Genomic DNA, 22385 nt, shown 5'->3' on the forward strand with positions numbered 1-22385 from the left:
TACTCCTGAGCGTGCATTAGATTACGCGCTCCTACATCCACTGCCCAGGCGCCTTCCGTTTGATTTTTCTTCCCAGGCTTCTCTCCTCCCTCTGTCTCATCTAAACGTTCCAGAGGGCACTCGAGCGGACGGCGGAGAGGGTCTCGGTGGGAGAGGACCGAGCCCGCTAGGTCTGGAGAGCCGGCAGCTCCCTGAGAGAAGGTCTAAGTCCACTGGCTGCTGAGTGATCATGAACGAGCCATGTTCCAGAGTCTTAGTTCCTTCCTTTTAAAACAAGCAGTCCTGGTGACTTACAGAACAATTTGCTTTCTAAAGGATAGTTCAGAGACAACAGCACGATGTTTTTAGGCGTCAGGCTTCTGTGCAGTCTCTGAAAGCCCCCTTCCCAGGGGCTCTGTGCCCTGCAGGGGAGTCTCACTTCCTGGCCCGGTCGACACCCCTGGCTGGAGAGCAGAGAAGGAACAGAAGTCACATCCCTGGCTGATTAGGAGGCCACTTGAGCTACGGACACTGAGAGCCATGGCTCCCTCATTTCTTCTGTGATTTTGGGGGGGGTGGGTGGTAAATCGGTGGCAAATAAAATGGAATCCTGTGGACTGAGTATTTCTCGCGGGAGGATAACCAGCTTGGTAAAGGAAAAGAACTAGGAGAGGATCCGACAGCTAAGAGCACACACTTGGGCTGAGCACCTCCTACGGTCCAGCCCGGAGGGCTCCTGAGAAGAGACCCAGACAGAGAGCAGAGCGGTCTTGCATTTGGGCGGGGCTCCAGTGGGCTGAGGGACTACCCTGAGGTTCTACGTTTCCATGGACCAGAGGTCACAGGAGATGAAAAGTCTTCCTCACATAGCCCTGAGAAGGGCCCTTTGACCTGGGGACTCTATGCGTTTTGAAAACTCCATCAATAGGGGCGCGTGGGTGGCTCTATCAGTTGGTTAAGCATCCAACTCTTGATTTCAACTCATGTCATGATCTCAGTTTTGTGAGTTCGAGCTCCATGTCGGGCTCTGCACAGAGCCTGCTTAGGATTCCCTCTCTGTCTCTGTGTCTCTCTCTCTCTGCCCCTTTCCTGCTCATATTTTCCATCTCTCTCAAAATAAATAAACATAAAAAACTATAAAAAAAACTCCATCAATAAAATCTAGGCATGCACCCCCACATATGCCATTTCTTTTAGCCACACACAAGTGCACTCATATACCACACACACACACACACACACACACACACACACAAGCAAGAATGATACACAATACATTTAAATAGAAGTCCTGCTACTTGTGTCCCCCCGACACCCAAGTAGATGGGCTTGCTCGCCCCTTGGTTCTCTGCACCCATCCTGAGTCTGTATACAGAAGGCGCAGAGCAAATGTGCATCCGGCGGACCATGTTCATGTCTCAAGGGCAGTCCACATTTCTCAAATGGCAACCGACTGTCAAGACACCCAGATGGCTCCCTGATTGGGGTTCTGGAGAGTGTGCCCAATGGCATCCATGAGAACATATTTTTGAAAGGACAATGTTTTTGCATTCTCTGCCTTATGCTTGACATCGTTTTATGTGGTGTTTCTGCTTCCCACCCCCAAGCTGGGAGCATTCTTGGAATGCTGCTTTGTTTGTTTGTTTGTTTTATGCTATTAACACTGCCAGGCTAACATTAGGTTTTGTATCTTGCTTGTCACTCCGTAAGCACAACAGACTTGGCCTCGTGTTTTTCAAAGCAGGTAAGATTTCTAGCCCTTCTGTGCCACCTCCAGCAGCCAAAGAATGCCACAGCCCCGCAGCAAACTCAATGCAGATTCCTAACATTCTTTTAGCGACTTTTTCGATAATTAAGCTCACAAATGGCGGAAGGTGATCAGATGACCTAATCTGATCCCCTCGGGTTAGGGAGTGAGGGCCCAGGGAAGGCAGGTGCCTGCTTAGGAAACTGCAGAAACCAGAGCTAGAACCCAAGGTTCCTGTCCTACAACTAGTTCTCTCCACCACCGTCACCTTCTGGTTCTCAGAAAGTCCCTTCCATTCGGCCCTGGCTCCAGGATAAATGAGTGGCTGTGAGCACAGAGCTGGGTTCTCATTCTAAAGGGAACGGTCTCGAAAACTCCTTGGGTGTGAATCAGTGGCCGCACTATGTTGAAGTGGGCTTGAGATGCAGACTGGCCTGGCCGCTGGAGACCATAGTACTCAGTCAGCCCGCTCAACACTTCTGACAAGCCTCTCTCTTTAAGATCCACTTTCTACATCTAGAGATGCCCGGGGTCTTACTGCCAGGAAATAAACTCCCTAGCTGGAAGAGGGAGCCAAGACGGGGTGAACTCGGAGCAAGGATGCCGGCCAGCTCAACACCTCAAATATGCCCAATGCTGCCCTTCCTACCCCCCTCTTTCTCCCCGGGCCACCATCAGGGTGAAAGAGGCTGGCGAATGGTAACCTTCAGTGGATTTTAGGAATTCCAGGCAGTAGCTAAGTGTTGTTAGAAGAGGAAGGGTTGGGAAGGGGTGATGTTCAAGGATAACTTGAACTTGATGTTCAAGGGTTGATGTTCAAGGAGGACTTTTTCCGGCACGTGCATGGTCTGGGTCTCTTCCCATCTGCCGGCCGGTCATGGCGGCCAGATGGGAACTTGGGTTCAGGCAGGAGAAGCTGGGGGCTGTCTCCCTTTTGGGGAGTATGTTCTGGGACAGCAATTTCCTGTTTCACTTCGTCGCTTACCTCCGGGTGGAACACCTCTACAATGGGTAAGCAGAGAAGCCAGCCGTACATCTGCTTTTTACACCGCGCCCCCCCCCCCCCCCGACCTGTCTCTCTTTCCCCAGTGAAGATGCCACCCTGGGCGGCCAGATGTCCTGGCTTCTCCCTGACATCATGTCCCCCAGAGAACTCCCCCATTTCCCCCCTCACATGCCTGGGCTCTGCTTGTTCAGCAGCAAAGCCGGGGAAGTGGGAAGTGAGGAGAACAAACACAATAAAGGGTGCTGACCCTTGGCATGAGGGAGCTGCCCTTCGAGAAGATGGGCTGGGCTCAAGAAATGGCTCTTTCTTTCTTCCCCGAGTCCCACTAAGGGCAGGCCCTATCTGTATTAGGTGCAAAACGGAACAAGCCGGCTCAGGAAACAGCCCACACCTATAGCCACCCATCCCACCCCCAGAAAGAGAAGCTGGTTATACCCTGGGAGTGGCGCAGTCTCCAGGAGGGATGATAATAGGGAGGAGGCTCTGAGCAGTCGCTGAAGGAGGACAATGAGGACAAGGGGTGAGCGCTGCGTGGACAGAAATGTCTGTTCCAGGAAAGGAACAACGTTTAACGAGCCAACGATGGGACAGGCTCTCCGGGGTGCTGGAAGGAGCCGTCACCACAGTTTTCAGAGAGATGCAGATCACTAAACTCCGAACGGGTTACCGCATTCGATGAGCGTGTGCGAGAGGCAGGTGGTGACCGATTTGCATCCTAGGACTCTAAAGGCGGCAGAAGGGAGACCATATCGTCGATCAGCGTCCGACAAGTTACACAGCCCTGCACCAGGGAAACAGCACCCTCCAGACCGAAACCAAGTTGACCACGAGACAGGAGCTGCCCCGGAAGTAAAGAACTAAATCCGCTGGGAGGGGAGAATACCAGCACGCCGCTGGGTGACGGCTATGCCTCTGTTAGCTCTTTATACACCACTTTCCTCACTTGTCCTTGAGGAGACCACGAAAGCTACCTGCCGGACTTGATGGGAGGAGAAAACGAAATAATAACAGATGACTGAGTGTGTACTGTGGGCCAGGGATGGGCCTGAAGGCTTTCCTTATGCTTCTGAATTCTTGCAACTCCCATTTTACCACTGCAGAAACACAGGCGGAGAGGAAAAGTGACTCACTCAAGGCGACTTGTGCCAAGAGGCAGAGCACAGCCCAAACCCTGGGCACAGCGCCTCCTACAAGGGAAGGGGCTCCGTGTGCCAGCTCCTAGAACAGAGAGGCGGTGTCACGCACGTGGCCAAGAGGGGGCGCTCTGGAGCCATTCTGTGCAGCACCGCGCAGGTAACTACAGTTCTCCACCCCTGGTGTACTCCTCTGTAAAATGGGCACACAGATGCCCATTTCGTAGCGAGGCTCAAGGACTAAGTGACTCAATACGTGCAAAATGTGTAGGAGAAATGCCAGGCACATAATACACGCTCTGCTAGCGTTAGCTGATACATCAACGTGCCCTAGGTTATAAACACACGCACGGGTGTTTAACACACGATTGTAACATGCTTGCTACACCTATGTCTGTAATAGCTGCAAATACGAGCCACCGCTCAGGTCAGCAACGAGGCCCGATTAACCTGTGGTCCCCTCTAGTTGCACAGCGTAGCAGAAAATGTATTTATCTGACTGCTTTGGGCCTCGCCAAGCCACAACCCCTATGGATGCAGGCGGTCCCGTCTTATTGGATGGTGGTGCTTCTCCATGAACCTTTCTTCAAGCCAAATTCCCAAGACCTGGTTGAGTCTTGAAGGGGAAGGGACTATAAAAGCAACCCTGGAAAAGTGGAAAGCTTTCCGCGGACCTTTCCGGCCGGCAGCTGTTCAAGGGGCGCCCGGGCCTGACCTGGGGATGGAAACTGGATTCTACTCAAGTCCGCGGAGCTGACGGCTGGCGGGCTGACCTACCTCGTGAGCTTGCTGCCGATCTGCTGCCTCAGCTCCAGTCTCTCTTCATCCGTCTGCCTGGGGAGGATGTTCTTCTCTTCCAGCTCCCGCTTGGAGGGCCTGTTGCTGAGTTTGATGGCTAAGGAGTCCTTCCTGCACACCTTCATGGCCAGGGAGGCTGCAGGAGGCAGAAGCGAGTCATTAATGCTGATGCAAACCTGCCTGTCCTCCTGGCGAGGCTGGGCCTCAAGGTTAAAGGCAGGAAGGCCAACATAATGGGTTTAACACCCGGCATAATGGGTTTACCACCCGGGAGTGGCTAAGGCCTCATTCAAAGCGCTCATTGATAGAGTTCCCGAAAGCAGCAGGTTCCAGGTGCCTTGCAGGTGAGGGTCCCAGCTCCCCCAGGAACCCCCAGCAGGCAGGCAGCATCACAAAGGAGGGCTGGCGGGGCCTGGGGAGGGCAACAGAATGCAAGACAGAGTGGTCAGAGGCCCTGAGGAGCTGTGGGAGCTTCGAAGAGGAGAAGGGGCCGACAGCAGAGGAGAAGAGGGGACAGAGGCCACTTGGGGCCAGCAGTGGCTGGCGGCCCTTTGCAGGGGGGAAGCCTCCGAGATGACAGAGAAGTCAGGTAATCGCAGGAGACAGCTGGAGGGGACCCCGGGGTGTGTGAAGGAAAGTATAGTTGGGCAAAGTTGGTGGAGTTTGGGGCGAGAGTGGAGGCAAGATCATTCCAACAGGGAACATTCTGGGATTGCAGAGGAGGGGGCTTCCTTATGCCTGGAATGCATCTATGGTTCTCAACCAAGGGCGATTTTGCATCTCCCTACCCCCGCCAGGGACAGACTTGGCAAAGTCTAGAGATATTTTCCAGTTGTCAAAACTGGGGTCTTGGGGGGGGGGCGGGAGGGTGCTCCTGGCATCTAGCGGGCAGAGGCCCGGGGTGCTGCTGAACATGCTACGATGCACAGGGTAGGTAACCCCCCCCCCCCCCCCCCCCCCCCCAGTGAAGAATGATCTGGTCCAATGTCAGTGGTGCCGAAGCTGAGAACCCGTGGTATAAATCGTTCAATTCTCCAGGCAGGAAACGGTGAGTAGAGGCTGGGAGCCACTCCCACTCAGGGGTCCCCTGGGCTTTGGTGACCCGTCTGTGGTTCTCTCTCTTCGATGTTATTTCCACTACCTCATTGCTTGCTCACCAGGCCTCTTCTCAGCTCTCCAGTTCAGCTAGCTGTCTGAAGCCTGGTGCGTGTAAAGCAACAGCGAGAGGCTGGGAAGTTCCATGTTTGGGGGAGGGTTCCTTTAGATTTTATTTAATAGTGCTGGTCTTTCTTCCTCCACTGGTCTTTTTTTTTTTTTTAACATTTATTCATTTTTAGGGGCATCTGGGTAGCTCAGTCGGTTGAGCATCTGACTCTGGCTCATGATCTCATGTTCGTGAGTTTGAGCCCCACGTTGGGCTCAGTACTGACAGCTCAGAGCCCAGAGCCCGCTTCAGTTTCTCTGTTTCTCTCTCTCTCTGACCCTCCCCTGCTCACACTCTGTCTCTCTCTCTCCCTCAAAATAAACATTCAAAAAAAAAGAATTTTACCATTTCTTCATTTTTGAGAGACAGAGAGAGACAAAGCATGAGTAGGGGAGGGGCAGAAAGAGAGAGGGAGACACAGAATCTGAAACAGGCTCCAGGCTCTGAGCAGTCAGCACTGAGCCCAACACGGGGCTCGAACACACCAACGGCGAGATCATGACCTGAGCCAGAGTCAGATGCTCAACTAACTGAGCCACCTAGGTGCCCTGGTATTTATTATTTTATTTTTTTTATTTTATTTTATTTTATTTTATTTTATTTTATTTTATTTTATTTATTTATTTATTTATTTATTTATTTATTTATTTTTGAGAGAGAGAGAGCATGAGCGGGGAAGGGGCAGAGAGAGAGGAGGACAGAGGAACCGAAGGGGGTTGTGCACGATCAGCACGGAGCCCATTGTGGGGCTCGAACTCAAAACAGTGAGATCATGACCTGAGCCAAAGACAACTGCTCAAGCGACTGAGCCCCATTGGACTTAGAATAAGGGCCTGGGAATGAGACCTAGAGGGCATCACATCCTAGCACTGCCTCTTAGACAGATGTGAGGCTCTGGGCCAGTTCCTTTCCTCTCTTTATTCTTCCTTATCTGTGAAATGGGACCACAGTACCCATGCCACCGGGTGTCGTAAGATGCACATAAGAGAATAAGATTTTAGCATACTGGCAGGCACACGGTATATATTCAGTAAAAGGTTGCTATTATGGAACTTCATTAAAAAGTTGACCAAATAGGGGTGCCTGGGTGGCTGGGTTGGCTAAGCACCTGACTCTCTCTTTTTAAAAAATTTTTAATGTTTATTTATCTTTGAGACAGAGAGAGACAGAGCATGAGCAGGGGAGGGGCTGAGAGAGAAGGACACACAGAATCCAAAGCAGGCTCCAGGCTCCGAGCTGTCAGCAAAGAGCCCGACGTGGGGCTCGAACTCATGGACCGTGAGATCATGACCTGAGCTGAAGTCAGACGCTTAACCGACTGAGCTACCCGGGCACCCCAAGCACCTGACACTCGATATCGGCTCAGGTCATGATCTCACGGTTTGTTGAGATCCAGCCCCACATCGGGCTCTGAGCTCGCAGCACAGAGCCTGCTCGGGATTCTCTCTCGCTCTCCCTCTCTCTCGTCCCCTCCCCTGCTTGCTTTCTGTCTCAAAATAAACAAACATGAAAAACTTACAAAAAAAAAAAAAAGCTGACCAAATAATCAGTGCATACTCACTTAACTACAATTTACTATTCACGGCCAGAATGACAGCTTCGGGGCTTTGCTTTTTTTTTTTCCCTTGCTTCCCTTGGGTCTTTGGCGCAGGTGAAGGCCTTAAATGAGAAATTTAAATTCAGGCCTTCTGGAACACTGAGGTACATTTACAAATGAATTTGTTGCATACACAGTGGCTAGTATTTCTGAGTACTTTGTGGACTGGAACTGAGTTTCAGGGTCCCTCCCTCATTTTTTTTTTTTTCCAGAAACGGGGTCGGATCCCAAGGGAAGCAATCAGAAGAAGAAAAAGCCACCTAGGAGATAAGAAAGGGGCAGCGTGATGATGCAAGTTTTGCAGCTATGAGGGTCCCTGGGGGACATTTACCCTTTCATCTTCCTCACTGAGCTGCCCTATGACCCCGGGCCAGTGGACGCCCGGATTGGAACCCAGAGCGGAGGGCAGCTCCCCCCATGAGCCCCGCCCTCCCCCCTCCCCGGGGAAGAGCTGGGGGGGGTACCCACTGGTATACAGAGAGCTGTCACCCTCCTCCTCCTCCTCCTCCTCTTCCTCTTCTCTTGTGTAGAGGCAGGAAGAGTCTTCGTAGTCGGATTCATGAGGCACGTTTTCTTTATTGTCATCACATTCAATCACGACGGTTGGCACTTGTCTTATTTCTGGAAGGCCCAGAGGTCCTGCTTTTGTGACGCCATCAGCGGAGTGCAAAGCAGAGCTGTGGTAAGAAGTGGAACAGGGGACCCGCTGCTCAGAGCTGTTCGAAGGCAAGAAGCAGACAGACCATTAATCCTGGCTAACATGTCACATAAATGCATCAGAACCTTTCCAAAACTCCGATGTCCCCGTCCTCAGGGACGAAGGGTCTGCCGGGCATTTCAAGTCCCATTTCTTATCTCCCAGCTAAACATTTCAGGGCAGAACTTCCTGACGGATGGGGATGAGGCTTTCACAGCGGTGTGGATCGACCTAATGCTCGTCCGCTGTACCCGTTAAAATGGTTAGCATGGTAACAATGTTTTTGTCTTGCGGATGCATCACAATTTAGAAACATAAAAACACGTTTTTTTTTTTTGAAATAATTTGAATTCCAGAAATATTTACGGTGAAGACACACATCTCCAAGTGTCAGAGGAAGGTTCCTTTGCACACCCACATGTTTCACAGAAGGAGTAAAAGCACCGATTTGAGGGGAAAGCTAGGGATCCAGGAAAGAAAGAGAGAACGCAGGAGGTCTGGCTTTCAAAGCTACACAGCAATGACTGGGAGGGGCTGAGTGTGGCAGAGACTGAAATAGTTTTTTTTTTTATTTTTTCAATGTTTATTTATTTTGAGACAGAGGGAGAAGAGAGCGGGGAAGGGGCAGAGAGAGAGAGGGAGAGGGAGACGCAGAATCTGACGCAGGCTCCAGGCTCTGAGCTGTCAGCACAGAGCCCGATGCGGGGCTCAAACCCATGAACCATGAGATCATGACCTGAGCTAAAGTCAGACACTCAACCAACTGAGCCACCCAGGTGCCCCAGGAGATTGAAATAATTTTGAACGTCATGGACAGAGACGTAGAGGAAGAGTAGAGGCGGGACCACGAGGCTGGAGATGCATGTGTGACCATCAGGGTCAACAGGGTCCTGGATGCCTTAGAGGGATTCCTCTCCCAAGGACAGTGTCAGACTCTCAGCAGCCACGGGTCATGTCAGTCTGGTTATTTCGTAGATCAGTTGTCCAGGGGACAATGATGACGTTCTTGGCTTGACCTCTTAAATTGAACCCATTCAGATAAAATATATATTTTAATTAAAAATGGTTTGCTTCATTATGAAAACCATTTAAGTTCACTGTAGGCAAATTAGGAAGCGCATAGCAAAAATTAAAAAAAAAAAAAAATAGGGGCACCTGGGTGGCTCAGTCGGTTAAGCTTCCGACTTCAGCTCAGGTCATGCTCTCACGGCTTGTGAGTTTGAGCCCCGCATCGGGCTCTGTGCTGATGGCTCGGAGCCTGGAGCCTGCTTCCGATTCTGTGTCTCCCCCTCTCTCTCTCTGCCCCTCCACCCACTCACACTCTTTCTCTCTCCTTCAAAAATAAATAAATGCTAAAAAAAAATTTAAAAGACAGAAGGCTCCAAATTGTCTCAAGAGGATGAAGAAAGGAGAAAGATCGTGCAAAGGAAGGTAAGAGATTCAGCCTCACGGCTAGGCCGTGATAAACAAGAGGCCGTGGTTTCTCCTCCTTCACAACTGGTGCAGGGGAGACTGAGGCCTCGAGGACAGGACCGTAAGGAGGGCCCGCCGGCCACGGTGGCAGGCGCGAGGCATTAGGCCACCCACCTCGTGAAACAGGGACTGGTCATGGTGATCGGCGAGCACCTGTTGGGGGCCCTCGAGATACTTCTGAAGACCCCGCCTGGCCAATCACTTCATCTTGCTGAAGTATGCATCTAGCAGGTGATAGAATGTCTAATTTACCACAAGGATATACAAAGGATAAAAAAGGTGCCTCCCGGGAAGCGAGGTGCATCCATCAGAAGGGTCTGATTCATAAATATCCACTGGCTGCCAGCGGTATGTGAGGAAAGGTGCTGGGTAGAAGGCAAATACCCAGATAATCCCACACAGCGGGTCACTGGGGAGCCAAAGGGCAGCAAGAAAAAACAAAGGAGAGGAGAGTTAGCTGAGGGGAGGCTGGAAAGTTTGTTATGGGACCTCAGTCTGAGGAGTCAAGATATACACATCCGAGTTCAAGTTTTGCCACTGACTGTCAAATCTTTACAATGGGCTAATTATTTAACCTCTCTGAGCCCCAGTCCCCTTGGGCAAAATTAGGTAAACCTATCGTAAGAGGAGGGTTCGTGCATGTGACGTGCCTGTAAACGAGGCCCTCTCCTGGTATTTAGAGAAATGGCCTTCCAAGTGGATTCAAAGTACTCTCAGCTTCAGACTGACCACACCGCTGTCAGGGCAACTTGCCAAAACCCCAGATCGTCTTGCTTCGCCCATTAGGATTCTGAATACCTGCCCCGTCCACAAAACCAATGCTCCAAGAGTGACACAAAGGGAAAATCCAGTTACCTTATGAGCTATACTAGTCAAGGCCAAGAACTAAATCAACGTAAACGGACCACCTGATTACATCTGGCCTCCACCCCTGGCGTTTGTGGGCAGGAAGGGGAACGCCTAGCCGAACATCAGTCTAGGTAAAGGCTGGTTTTCTATATTAGAGTTGTCACTTAGCAGATCTGCTCCCAGGAAAAGTTCTCACTGTTAAAGAGAAGTGAAAACCATCAGCCTGGGAGCAATAGTTTAAACAGAGCACGATGTGCAGGACCCTGCACAACTTGACCCATATTATTATTATTTTTCAAAATGTAATGTATTGTTAAGTTGGCTAACATACAGTGTGTAAAGTGTGCTCTTGGTTTTGGGGGTAGGTTCCCGTGATTCATCACTTACATACAACACCCAGTGCTCATCCCAACAAGTGCTCTCCTCAATGCCCATCACCAATTTCCTCCATCCACTGCCCCCGCATCAACCCTCAGTTTGTCCTCTGTATTTAAGAGTCTCTTAATGGTTTGCCTCTCTCCCTCTCTGTAACTATTTTTTCCCCCTTCCCTTCCCCCATGGCCTTCAGTTAAGTTTCTCAAGCTCCACATATGAGTGAAAACATACGATATCTTTCTCTGACTTATTTTACTCAGCATAATACCCTCCAGTTCCATCCACGTTGCGGCACATGGCACGATTACATTCTTTCTCATTGCCAAGTAGTAGTCCATTGTATATATAAACCACATCTTCTTTATCCATTCATCAGTTGATGGACATTTAGGCTCTTTCCATAATTTGGCTATTGTTGAAAGCACTGCTAGAAACACTGGGGTGCATGTGCCCCTATGCATCAGCACTCCTGTATCCTTTGGACCCATATTATTAAACCCACCCTCGTTCCCTGTTCCCCATCGCCATGTAACTTACCCCTCAGCCACATGCAACGACGTGTTACATGCTCTTGGCCTGGAATGTGCTCCCCTCCCACCTCCACGGGGTTAATTTTATGCAGCTTTTAATATCTGTGTCAGGCGATGCCTGAGGTGATGCCTATGTTCTCCAGGGACTCCACCACTGCGAAAACTGTGATCATCTGTTTGCTTGCTGCCTCCCCTCCCCAGCCAAGCTGTAGTCTCCTTGAAGGGCAGGCACTTTCATCAATGGCTTAACGACAAAAAGGGGGCATCCTCATCAAATATGTGGAAGAAGTGAGGAAGAGAAGGAAAGGAGGGAGTGGAAAAAGTGAACATTTACTGGTCGGGTTGTCCACTATTCTAGAAACTTCCACATCTGGCATCTCATTTCATCTTTATAACAACTCGGCAGGAGAAGTGTCATTATCCTTGTTTTGGTAGGCAGGAAAGTGAGGCTCTGGGAGGGCAATTAATAGGCCCGTGAGGACCCAGGTAGTACAGAAGGGGGTGGGAATTTGAACTCATCATGTTTTAGTACGCTGTACCTAAAAACTGAATTGGGATACTGGGAAGACTGTGAACTTACATTAAAGACAAACCCCACTAACTGTACATGTGCAAGGTGGAGGAAACGTGTACAAGATAGCATTACTTCTTTGTAAGTATTTTAAATCTTACTAACCAGAGTAAGTAATAGTGTTCTACCTTACCACAGTCAGGCCACCCTTGGGCACGGAGTTTAAAGGCTTCATCTTGGACGCTGCATTGTAAGGGGTCAGGTTGGGAAAGGGACTCATCTGTTGACTCATCTGAGGACCTCATCACGCTGACTGCCTTGGCCTCTTTTGCTCCAAAAGGCAGAGGTGAGTAGTTGCAATAGAGCCTCAAATATTTACTATCTGAACTATCAGAAAATGTTTTCTGAAATTTGTGTGGAACCACAAAAGGCCCCAAAGAGCCAAAGCAATCTTGAGAAAGCAGAACAAAGCTGGGGTGGGGGTGGGGGGATCATAATCCCAGATTTCAAGATATACTACAAAGCTGTATGGTACTGGCACAAAAACAGACATGCAGATCAACAGAAAAGAACAGAGAACCCAGAAATAAACACACGCTTTAATGGTCATTCGTCTACAACAAAGGAGGCAAGACTATACAATGGAGAAAAGACCATCTCTTCAATAAATGCTGCTGGGCAAACTCGAGAGCCAAATGCAAAAGAATGAAACTGAATCACTTTCTTACAATATACACAAAAATAAACTGAAAATGGACTAAGGACCTAAATGTAAGACCTGAAACCATAAAAATCCTAGAAGTGAGCATAGGTAGGGCTCTCTTTGGCCTTAGCAACAACTTTCTGGATTTGTCTCCTCAAGCAAAGGAAACAAAAGCAAATTAAGCCATTGGGAATACACCAAAAGAAAAAGCGTTTGCACAGCACAGGAAACCATCAATAAAACAAGGCGACGTACTGGATGGGAAAAGATATGTGCAAATGACATATCCAACAAGGGGTTAATAACCAAAATATATAAAGAACTTCTACAACTCAATATCAAACAAACAAACCAATTAAAATATGGGCAAAGGGTCTGAACAGTTTTCCAAAGAAGACATCCGATGGCCAACAGACACCTGAAAAGATGATCAACATCATTTATCATCAGAGAAATGTAAATCGGAACCACAATGAGGTATCACCTTACACATGTCAGAATGGTGTGGCAAAAAATACCAAGTGTTGGTGAGGATGTGGAGAAAAAGGAACCCTCATGCTTTGTTGGTGGGAATGCAAACTGGTGCAGCCACAGTGGAAAACAGCATGGTTCCTCAAAATCTTAAAAATAAAATTAAAAAATAAAACTACCCAGGGGTGCCTGGGTGGCTCAGTCGGCTGAGCGTCCAACTTCGGCTCAGATCATGATCTCACAGTTCGTGAGTTCGAGCCCTGCGTCGGGCTCTGTGTTGACAGCTCAGAGCCTGGAGCCTGCTTCGGATTCTGTGTCTCCCTCTCTCTCTGCCCTTCCCCTGCTCATGCTCTGTCTCCCCCTCGCTCTCAAAAATAAATAAACGTAAATTTAAAAAAAAAAAACAAATAAAACTACCCTACTCCACTACTGGGTGCTTACGCAAAGAAAGTGAAGACATGAATTCGAACACATGTATGCCTGGTATGTTTATTGCAGCATTGTTTAAAATAGCCAAGACATGAAAGTAACCTAGGTGTCCTTCAATAGATGGATAAAAAGGATGTGGTATATACGTCTATATAGACAGACAGACATATATCTGTATCTCCACGATGGAATAATGCACCGCCATAAAAAAGAGTGAGATTTTTGCTGTTTGCAACAACATGGATAAACCTAGAGGGTATTATGCTAAGTGAAAGAAGTCAGGGAAAGACAAATACCATATGATTTCACTTATATGTGGAATCTAAAAACCAGAACGAATAAGCAGAAACAGACCCATGAATACAGAGGACACACTGGTGGCTGCCAGAGGGGAGATGGGTGGGGGGGATGGGCAAATGGGTGAAGGGGAGTGGGACGTACAGGCTTCCAGTTACGGAAATGAAGAGGTCACAGGGATGAAAGGACCGCATGAGGAATACAGTCAACGGAAAAACAACAAGCTTTTCTGATCCCTGGCTTAAACCAACGTTTCCTAACCTTGATCACACCTACACTCACTTCATATGTGTGTGTGTGTGTGTGTGTGTGTGTGTGTGTGTGTCCCCGCCATATTTGAAGTCCATTTATACTATTTTTTTTATTTTAGAAAGAGAGTGCGCGTGAGTGGAAGAGGGGCAGATTGAGTGAGAGAGAGAGAGAGAGAGAGAGAGAGAGAGAGAGAGAGAGAGGCAGAATCGTAAGGAGGCTTCATGCTCAGTGTGGAGTCCGATGCAGGGTTTGATTCCATGATCCTGGATTGTGACCTGAGCCGAAATCAAGAGTCTGATGCTCATCTGACTGAGCCACCCAGGTACCCCTCTGTCTCTTCCCAAACTAAAACATAAAAAGAACACAAACACCATTTCAGCCTCATCTTAAGCAACAGCTTTGTAACCACGGGTTTTATGTGCTAATTATTATGTGTGTTTAGAACTTAGGTTAAACTAAATACGCGACTGTTAAAAACTTTTAGAGAAAAGTTGTCCTACGCTCAACTGATGTGCTACCAAGAATGCATATCTCACATTTTAGCTAAATAATGGCTTAGACCAGATTTTCTCGGCATCGGCACGATTCCCATTCGGGCCGGACAGACAACTCCTTGTGGTGAGGGTCACTGCAGGGGGCTTAGCAGCGTCCCTGGTCTCTACCCAGTAGATACCAGTGGCACCTTCTCCAGTTGCGGCAACCGAAAATATCACCTGACATTGCCAAAATTCCCGTGGGGGCAAAACTGCCCATTTGGGAGCTACTGGCCCAGGATATCCACAACAGCTTTGCTACTTGCCGTGTCCTCAGAGTGGTACCATGTAAGTCTCTCCAAGGCACCCGTGGCAACGACCGTTGGGAATCCGCAGCAGCCGCTGAATGATCAGGAACCGTCCGGATCCTTTCTCCTAAGTTCTTGACCTGCTGTGTCCCAGGCTGGTCCTTGAGGGTGCAGCCATCCCACTGATGCTATCAGACGTCCACTGCAGAAATTCCCTGCATCCCTGCTCCAGGCCCTGAGCGGTCACCCCACCAATGCAAGAGCTCCGAGCGGGCTCTTGAGTGAGCCAGGTCAGTGATTTACAAAATGACACCCCAGTGGCCCGAAAGAGTCACCACACCAACTGGGGACCCGGTCAAACTCCTGGAGGAAAAAGCTGACTCATGTAATAAGATCCCTTCTAGACCATTCACAGCAAAACTCCTTGGGATGGAGCACTGAGTTTGCTTGGCATTCAGAGGGATCTCGTTGCCTGTGGTTTGTGTTCGAGGTTCCTCTCCCCAGTTAGCTGCCTGGGAACTAGAACCACAGGTAAACATAAAGCCTCTCATCCCTGCTTCCCGATTGGGACCTTCCTTTACCGTTACCGTACTACTGCACACAAAGAGGGTAACAGTTGACATTTTAACAGCTCCCCCTGTGCCACATACTGGTTCAGGCAAGCCTCGCAACAACCCTGTTGGGTAGGTACTACTGTCATCCCCCCGTTTTAGAGAGGAAAAGTGAGGCACACGGCCAAGGTCACAGCTGCAGTGGTGCAAGCGTTACCGATCTCAGGCAGTAAGACAGCAGAACCTTACCCCTTACTGACGTCACCGTACCGCTGCCCAGGCAGAAGCGGAAGTCCTGCTATGGCTTTGAACCTTTCCCTGCTTCCAGAACCTTCCCCTCCCCACCATCTCTAGGGCTGCCAGACAGGTCTGATGGGGTACTTCTCCCACTGGAGACTTCTGAAGGGTCTCACTGTCACCGTGATAAAGTCCACCCCCTGTGGCCTCATGAGATGGTCCTATGCTTCCTTTCAACCTTCTCTGTTACTATTCTTCACCCCAGAGCCGGCCACACTGGGCCGCTTGCTGCTTCCCAAGCACACTGGGAGCCTTCCTGCCTCCTCTCTGTTCCTGCCATCGCTCAGGCTCAGAACTATCCCCTTGGAGTGTGGCCTGGGGCATCCCCCTCCCTTCGGGGATAGCTCATGTGCCATTGCTTTTGAGCAACCTTTTCTGACTTTTCTAATAGAAACCAGGCCCTTCTCTCTGCTTCCAGGCCCTGAGCCCACCTCTGAGAGAGCACTGGTCACCTTACGTTGTGATTACGTGTCTATGCATCTACCCCCTGCCCCACCTACCGTGAGCATCGCTGATGGAGGCGGGTTATTAATTATCTTTATCCCCCAGCCCCGTTTTTGTGCATGCTTTTGGAACTGATGGAAAAGTCAGGCAAATATTTGAACCGAAGTCTCCTGGAATCAGAGTAGGACGCATCGTATCTATGATTTAATTCATAAAATAACGATCCCCGTGACCTTTAGAGCCTTGCCCTCGTAGGGAAAATATCCTTGTGGAAGGAGAATTAAGGTTTTGGAAACCGTGATCTAGAGAGTGTTTCCCTAAGAAAATAATCTGAGATAAGGCAAAGAGATCTCGGCAAGGAAGAATGTCATGGTACCCACGTGCCTTCCATCTTGGGACTACGTGAGCACAGAACACGTGTAAGAAAGAGTTAAGGTCATTATGTTTTCTAATTAAAAAAAATTTTTTTAAACATTTATTCATTTATGAGAGACAGGGTGTGAGCAGGGGAGGGGCAGAGAGAGAAGGAAACACAGAATCCGAAGCAGGCTCTAGGCTCTGTGCTGTCAGCACAGAGCCTGAAGCAGGGCTCAAACCCACGAACCGCGAGATCATGACCTGAGCTGAAGTCGGACACTCAACCGACTGAGCCACCCAGATCATTTCCAATTTTATACTCACATTTTCCAATTTTATACTCACAGCCTATCAGGTCACTTCCATTAAGACTGTCCAGAGTTAGACTGTCTTGTAAGGTGAGGTAGTTGGGCTAGATGAAATCTAGGTGGTTTCTTCTTCTATGACATTCTATAATGAATTTAAATAAACACCAAAGGCCCTAAATTATTCTCCAGGGATGGGGAAAAAGAGGAGATTCTGTTTCCCCTTCACGTAGCTCCAAATGTTGTAATTTTTTCAGCAAATGTCTTAGGGATGAACATGCAATGATATTTACGACACATCGGACAGCTGTGCCATTTTGACTATTTCCATTCTACGCATTAAATATAGCAGGGGCTCCACGGCTCAGGATGAAGGAGTGGGGGGCATCCTGCCAAAAAATGACAATAGCTAACACAAATGGTCCTTTAAGGGCCCTAGAAAAGTGCTGTGTAAATGTTCATCATCTCATTTAATTTGCACAAAACGCTGCAAAGTTAGGAAGGGTACTGTTATGATCTTACGGACGAGGGCATTACGTTTCTCAGAAAACAAGTGATCGCGTGGTTGTGATCACGGCAGGGACATAAACGTGGGTTTATGTCCTGAGCCTGTGCCCTCGGCATCACCCATGCCGTCTTGTCCCAGAGAACCCTCGATGCCGACGATTTTCTTGTACATGTACGTGCTGTGAAATGCCGTCTGCACCCCAAATTCCAGAAAACACACTGGGAAACATAATTTTCCATCTATCAAAAAGCAAGGATAAGAGATGCTCACAGAACCCAACTACTCTCTTGCTAGGAATTTTGCTTTGAAGAGCCCCAAGGCTATTATGGAACACAGAAGCAGGTCTGAATTCTGGACTCAGGCAGCATAATAGTTTCAGGGTGAGTAGGTGTTCAGGCAGAAGAGGACGCAAGAGAGAGGAGAATAACTGAGAGGCTGAATAATCCAGCCTTGGATAATGCAGTGCTGTCACTAAAAAGGGGGAATGCAGTGGGTGTCTTGTGGCCACATTGATGCCTATATCATTGAGGGTAGAAAGGCCTCACCATCATCTCGTCCCACTTCCCTGCCTTATTTTTCTTCAGTGCCCCCTCCCTGCTTTAAGCACATTATGTTTTCATCAGTCTCCTCCACTGAAACATAAGCCCACAAGGATGCGGACGCTGTTTTGCCTTCGTTGACCAAAAATGGTATCTTCCCCTCAAGGAAAAAAAAAAAATGAACCAACAGGAGAGTATAAAGAAGAATTTACCTCAAACGGGATGCCTACTGCTTTCAACACACTGAAAACAGAAAACGTCTAAAAGCTTGAGAGCAAAAGGGCAGTCCTACATCAGAAAAAGCATACGTTTCCAACTCTCTGCTCCTTCGTCGTGTCCCCATGATACATCGCAGAAGTGAAAAGTTTTATTTGCTCACTCGGTCCTATCTCCAAGAAGAATAACATTGATCGAGTCTTTGGAAAATCCGACTCCCCCTTTTGACTCTTACTAAGCCAAGTAGGAAACACACAGATTGAGATTACAAACGCATCCCTCAGATTTCCATCCACCTCCCCTCCGCCATTTTCCTATCATTTAAATAGTCACATGTTTCTAAGAAATCCTTGGACTTTGAAAATTAAGAGCCTGTCTTATCTGTCATGTTTACTACTGGTAAGGGAGAAAGAGCTTTTTTTTTTTTTTTAATAATTCATAAAGAAATGCATGCCAAAACCTCTACAAGAATTCAGGGTCATGACCACAGTTGGCCTCTTGACAAGGAAGCTTCATAATCATCGCTTTACCTCCATCACATGGTTAACGGGCCTCATCCATGCGTCGGGGGATTATCAAACACCTTTGATACTCTTTTAGGAAAATGGGGACAGGTTTTGAAATTGAAAACCGTCTATTTTAAATCCTAATCTTCCTTGAAAATACTTGGGGACCATTTTATCATCCCTTACTGAAGGAAAACGTGTAATAAGGAGAGACCGCTTTCTGGCATCGGATTTCAGACGCCACGCTTCGTTAAAGTTTTTAAGACGGAGTTAATCTCCTCGAAGGACAGAGAAAATTGATTATCTACAAATGTAACACTGAAAGTGAAATGAGACTTCCAGAGGAAGAGCTTTTGAGTTCTGGGGCCCACAAGTTACAAAGAGAGTTTTCGGACGGGAGAGAGAACGGTTTTCTTCCTAGAGACCAAAAACGTGTGAGAAATTAGGGTACAAGTTGCAGCGCCCGAGGCTGAAGAGTGACAGAAATAACCACTGAAATCCAAGAAAATCGTTAATCGGCTTCATTTTAGGCAAGCAGGCTCGCTTTGTGTGTTTTATCGTGGCCTTCTAAGATAAGAAACTCAACATCAGAGCTTTGTTCTTTGTGGGGTTTTTTTTGGTGGGACTTTAGTCAGCAGGAAACTATGCCGTTCTATATATAGACTAGGGTCTGAGCCTTCCCGAGTGGAGAATGTGTTTGGAGCTTCGTTCTCCCCAGCAGTGGTGATGAATTTAAATTAATTCATTCACAACCCTTTCTCTGCCCTTTACGAGGACCAGGGACCCACATTTCTGAAATCCTGTCTGGGCTGGGTGTCAGAAAAGAAAACCCTAAGGCACACCCAGTCTGACCCGCAGCCCACCCTTCCCAGCATCCTCCGGTCCTGACGGAGGAGCCAAACAGTGGTGGCTTTCTCACACGACTTTGTCCGCAGACACCAGCAGGAGTCTTGGGTCACGCTTGGCTGGATGCCAGGAGGGTAGGACGTGCAGTGAGGAGGCCTATGCTTGAGACCCGGTTGGGCCACTCACCAGGGTCTCACACACCAGGTTTGGTTCCTCATCAGCTGAATGGAGAAACCGGTTTGCTTTCTCAGAGGGTAATGCTGGTGTGGTGAGCTTCCTATCGGTCAATGCTGGGGGTGGCGGTTTTAACTAGGGCTATACTTAAACCCTGGCCATTTTTCATCAACCAGTCATTATGGATATTGCCCATGAATTTATCAAAACACTTCCTTTAGCGTTTTTGTATTTTTTGCCTGAAAAATCTTCCCGGACAACGGTTTCTGAGAAGACCAAAGAATCAACAGTCATGCATCGGGCAAGAGCAGGGTTTCTGCTCACGCACACTTAGGAATTCAGGAGCAGATTCTCTTTTGAAAATATACTTCCCTTTTTTTTATCCTCTCAAGACTTCAAAAGATGCCAATGGTTTTCGCGGTCTCATTAACCTTCCTTTTAAGCAGTCTGTTCCTCACCTCGCAGGGGAAGATCGGTCTTGCTCCCAGTGACCTCACCTTGCACTGAAATCACGTCACGCCCCCCTTAGAATGAGAGTTAAATTATAAAACACTGCCGACGTGCCACCACTTGAAGATAAATGTATGCTTCACAAAGATATGACCTAAAGTAGGAGGCTGACGATACCGGTGTTGAGGTCAGGGACAAATACGATCATCAATACGAGGAGGAAAGTCCTTTCCCGGAAACGCATTTCTTTAAAAACGCACGTTGTTTCATATGTGACGAACAAAACACTGAACTTCTTCAAACCAGTGCTACTTTATAAGCAAATGACATTTAGGTGCTCAGTTTCGTCCTTGCCAGGGCACCAACGTACATCTGCTTACCATCACAGAACACTCTGATTTGTAGACGGAAGCGTTATTAACACAAGCAGTAATTAGACTGTTACGGCTACAAAAAAAACCCTTGGAAATCATCTAGTTCAGGACCATGAATTATTCTTTAGAATTCCCTGTGACCCTGGAGGTCACATGAAAAAAAAGTACTTGTCACCATGGAATGGATTTATCCTAGGACTATGAATCAGCTGTGCCCTTTGAAAGTTCTCTAATTCTGGAATAGTGGGATTCGAAAGATTGAAGGAATCTTGGGGGCGGGGGCTACTGATTTCATTTGCTTCTGTCCAAAGTTGAAGTTATTTCTTTTTTTTTTTTTAATATTCTTGACAGGTAGTAACTTAATCCCCAGCTAATATATAAATATAAAAATGGGGACATTACAAGCAAGCATACTAAACTAATCATATCCCTACACTTATCAATATTATTATTTTAAAGGAAAGGCCACAGATGTTATTGTGTGACTACCACAATGCTTGGCATGTGGTAATCAATAAGCATTGCTGAGAGTTCAGCATGGTTCTGGAAGCCTTTCGGCATCTGGTTGACCATCACTGGTCTGGACTTGCTCATACAGCCATATTTCCAGAAACGTTCACATTAGAGTTAACAACCTACTTCAGTCTATCTAACATGAGGTTATGGAGTGGGACAGGTCCTGAGCAGAGATCAGGAGAGAAGATGACCATCTACAAACCAAGGAGAGAGAGGCCTCAGGAGAAACCAGCCCTGTGACACTTTGATCTTGGACTTCCAGCCTCCAGAGCTGTGAGCACAGAAACTTCTGTCGTTTAAGTGCCCTAGTCTGCGGTCCCTTGTGATGGCCGTTCTCGAAAACGAATTCAATCATGATCTGATTTTTGGAAAAAAAATTTTTAATGTTTATTTTTGAGAGAGAGAGAGAAAGACAGAGCGCGAGCGGGGGGTGGGCAGAGAGAGAGGGAGACACAGAATCCCAAGCAGAGCTCCAGGCTCCGAGCTGTCAGCACACAGCCCGATGTGGAGCTCGAACCCACGAACCGTGAGATCGTGACCTGAGCCGAAGTCGGACACTTAACCGACTGGGCCACCCAGGCCGCCCCATGTCATGATCTGATTTTTGTTACACATTGTCTGTCTGACTGAAGGGGAAGGAATGGAAACAGGAGACCAGGAGGGAGGGACAGTGGAGGTTAGGCCACTGGGTAGCAGGAGCAGGTACAAAGTGGCTCTCAGTATAGACCTGATAGGATTTGCAGACCCATCAGACATGAAATACAAGATAAAGAAGGGCGTTAAGGTTGATGTCCAGATTTCTGGCCTGAGCAATTGGAAGTATGAATTTTCCTTTTCCTCAATTAAGCAGGAATCCTTTAAAGTGTATTCCCTTAAGGGGCGCCCGGGTGGCTCAGTCGGTTAAGCGTTTGACTTCAGCTCAAGTCACGATCTCTCGGTTCGTGGGTTCGAGCCCGCATCAGGCTCTGTGCTGACAGCTCAGAGCCTGGAGCCTGCTTCGGATTCTGTGTCTCCCTCTGTCTCTGCCCCTCCCCTGCTTGTGCTCTGTGTCCCTCTCTCTCAAAAATAAACATTAAATTTTTTTTAAGTTTACTTATTTTGAGAGAGAGACTGCGTGGGAAGGGTAGAAGAGAGGGAGGGATGGAGGGAGGGAGAGAGAGAGAGACAGACAGACAGACAGAGAATCCTAAGCAGGCTCTGCACCATCAGTGCGGAGCCTGATGTGGGACTCAAACTCACGAACTGTGAGATCATGACCTGAGCTGAAATCAAGAGTTGGCCACCTAACCAACTAAGCCACCCAGGCGCCCCTCCCATCGTCATTTTACTAATAGGGAAGCCAGAGGACAAGGAACCGATGAACTGAAGTAAGATGAGAAAATTAGTGGCTGATTACGATTTTAGGTCTGAATTCCAGGATTTATGTCAACTAGATCACAGAGCGTACTGCAGGTATTAAAAACCACATGA

General features: G+C 48.2%; 1 protein-coding gene and 1 long non-coding RNA gene across 8 annotated transcripts in view; one reads left to right on the plus strand and one right to left on the minus strand.

Moving 5' to 3' along the window:
* Positions 1-22385, minus strand: part of PHACTR1 (phosphatase and actin regulator 1) — a 567248-nt gene that overhangs the window by 42310 nt on the left and 502553 nt on the right. For 6 of the 7 annotated variants that reach the window (XR_004343598.1, XM_030314829.2, XM_030314827.2 and 3 more), the window contains 2 exons: positions 7933-8180; positions 4643-4799 (listed from right to left, as the gene is read on the minus strand). Coding sequence is in view for 6 of the 7 variants with exons in the window: in XM_030314829.2 (XP_030170689.1) it covers positions 4643-4799; positions 7933-8180 (405 nt within the window). In the remaining variant the exon portion in view is untranslated. The remainder of the gene's footprint in view (positions 1-4642; positions 4800-7932; positions 8181-22385) is intronic. The other variant, XM_030314831.2, reaches the window with a different exon arrangement.
* Positions 8121-22117, plus strand: LOC115513581. The gene is made up of 3 exons (XR_003968749.1): positions 8121-8182; positions 13318-13320; positions 22107-22117. It is a non-coding gene; the product is annotated as an uncharacterized LOC115513581 (long non-coding RNA).

This window comes from Lynx canadensis, chromosome B2, assembly GCF_007474595.2.
Source record: "Lynx canadensis isolate LIC74 chromosome B2, mLynCan4.pri.v2, whole genome shotgun sequence".
NCBI lineage: Eukaryota > Metazoa > Chordata > Mammalia > Carnivora > Felidae > Lynx > Lynx canadensis.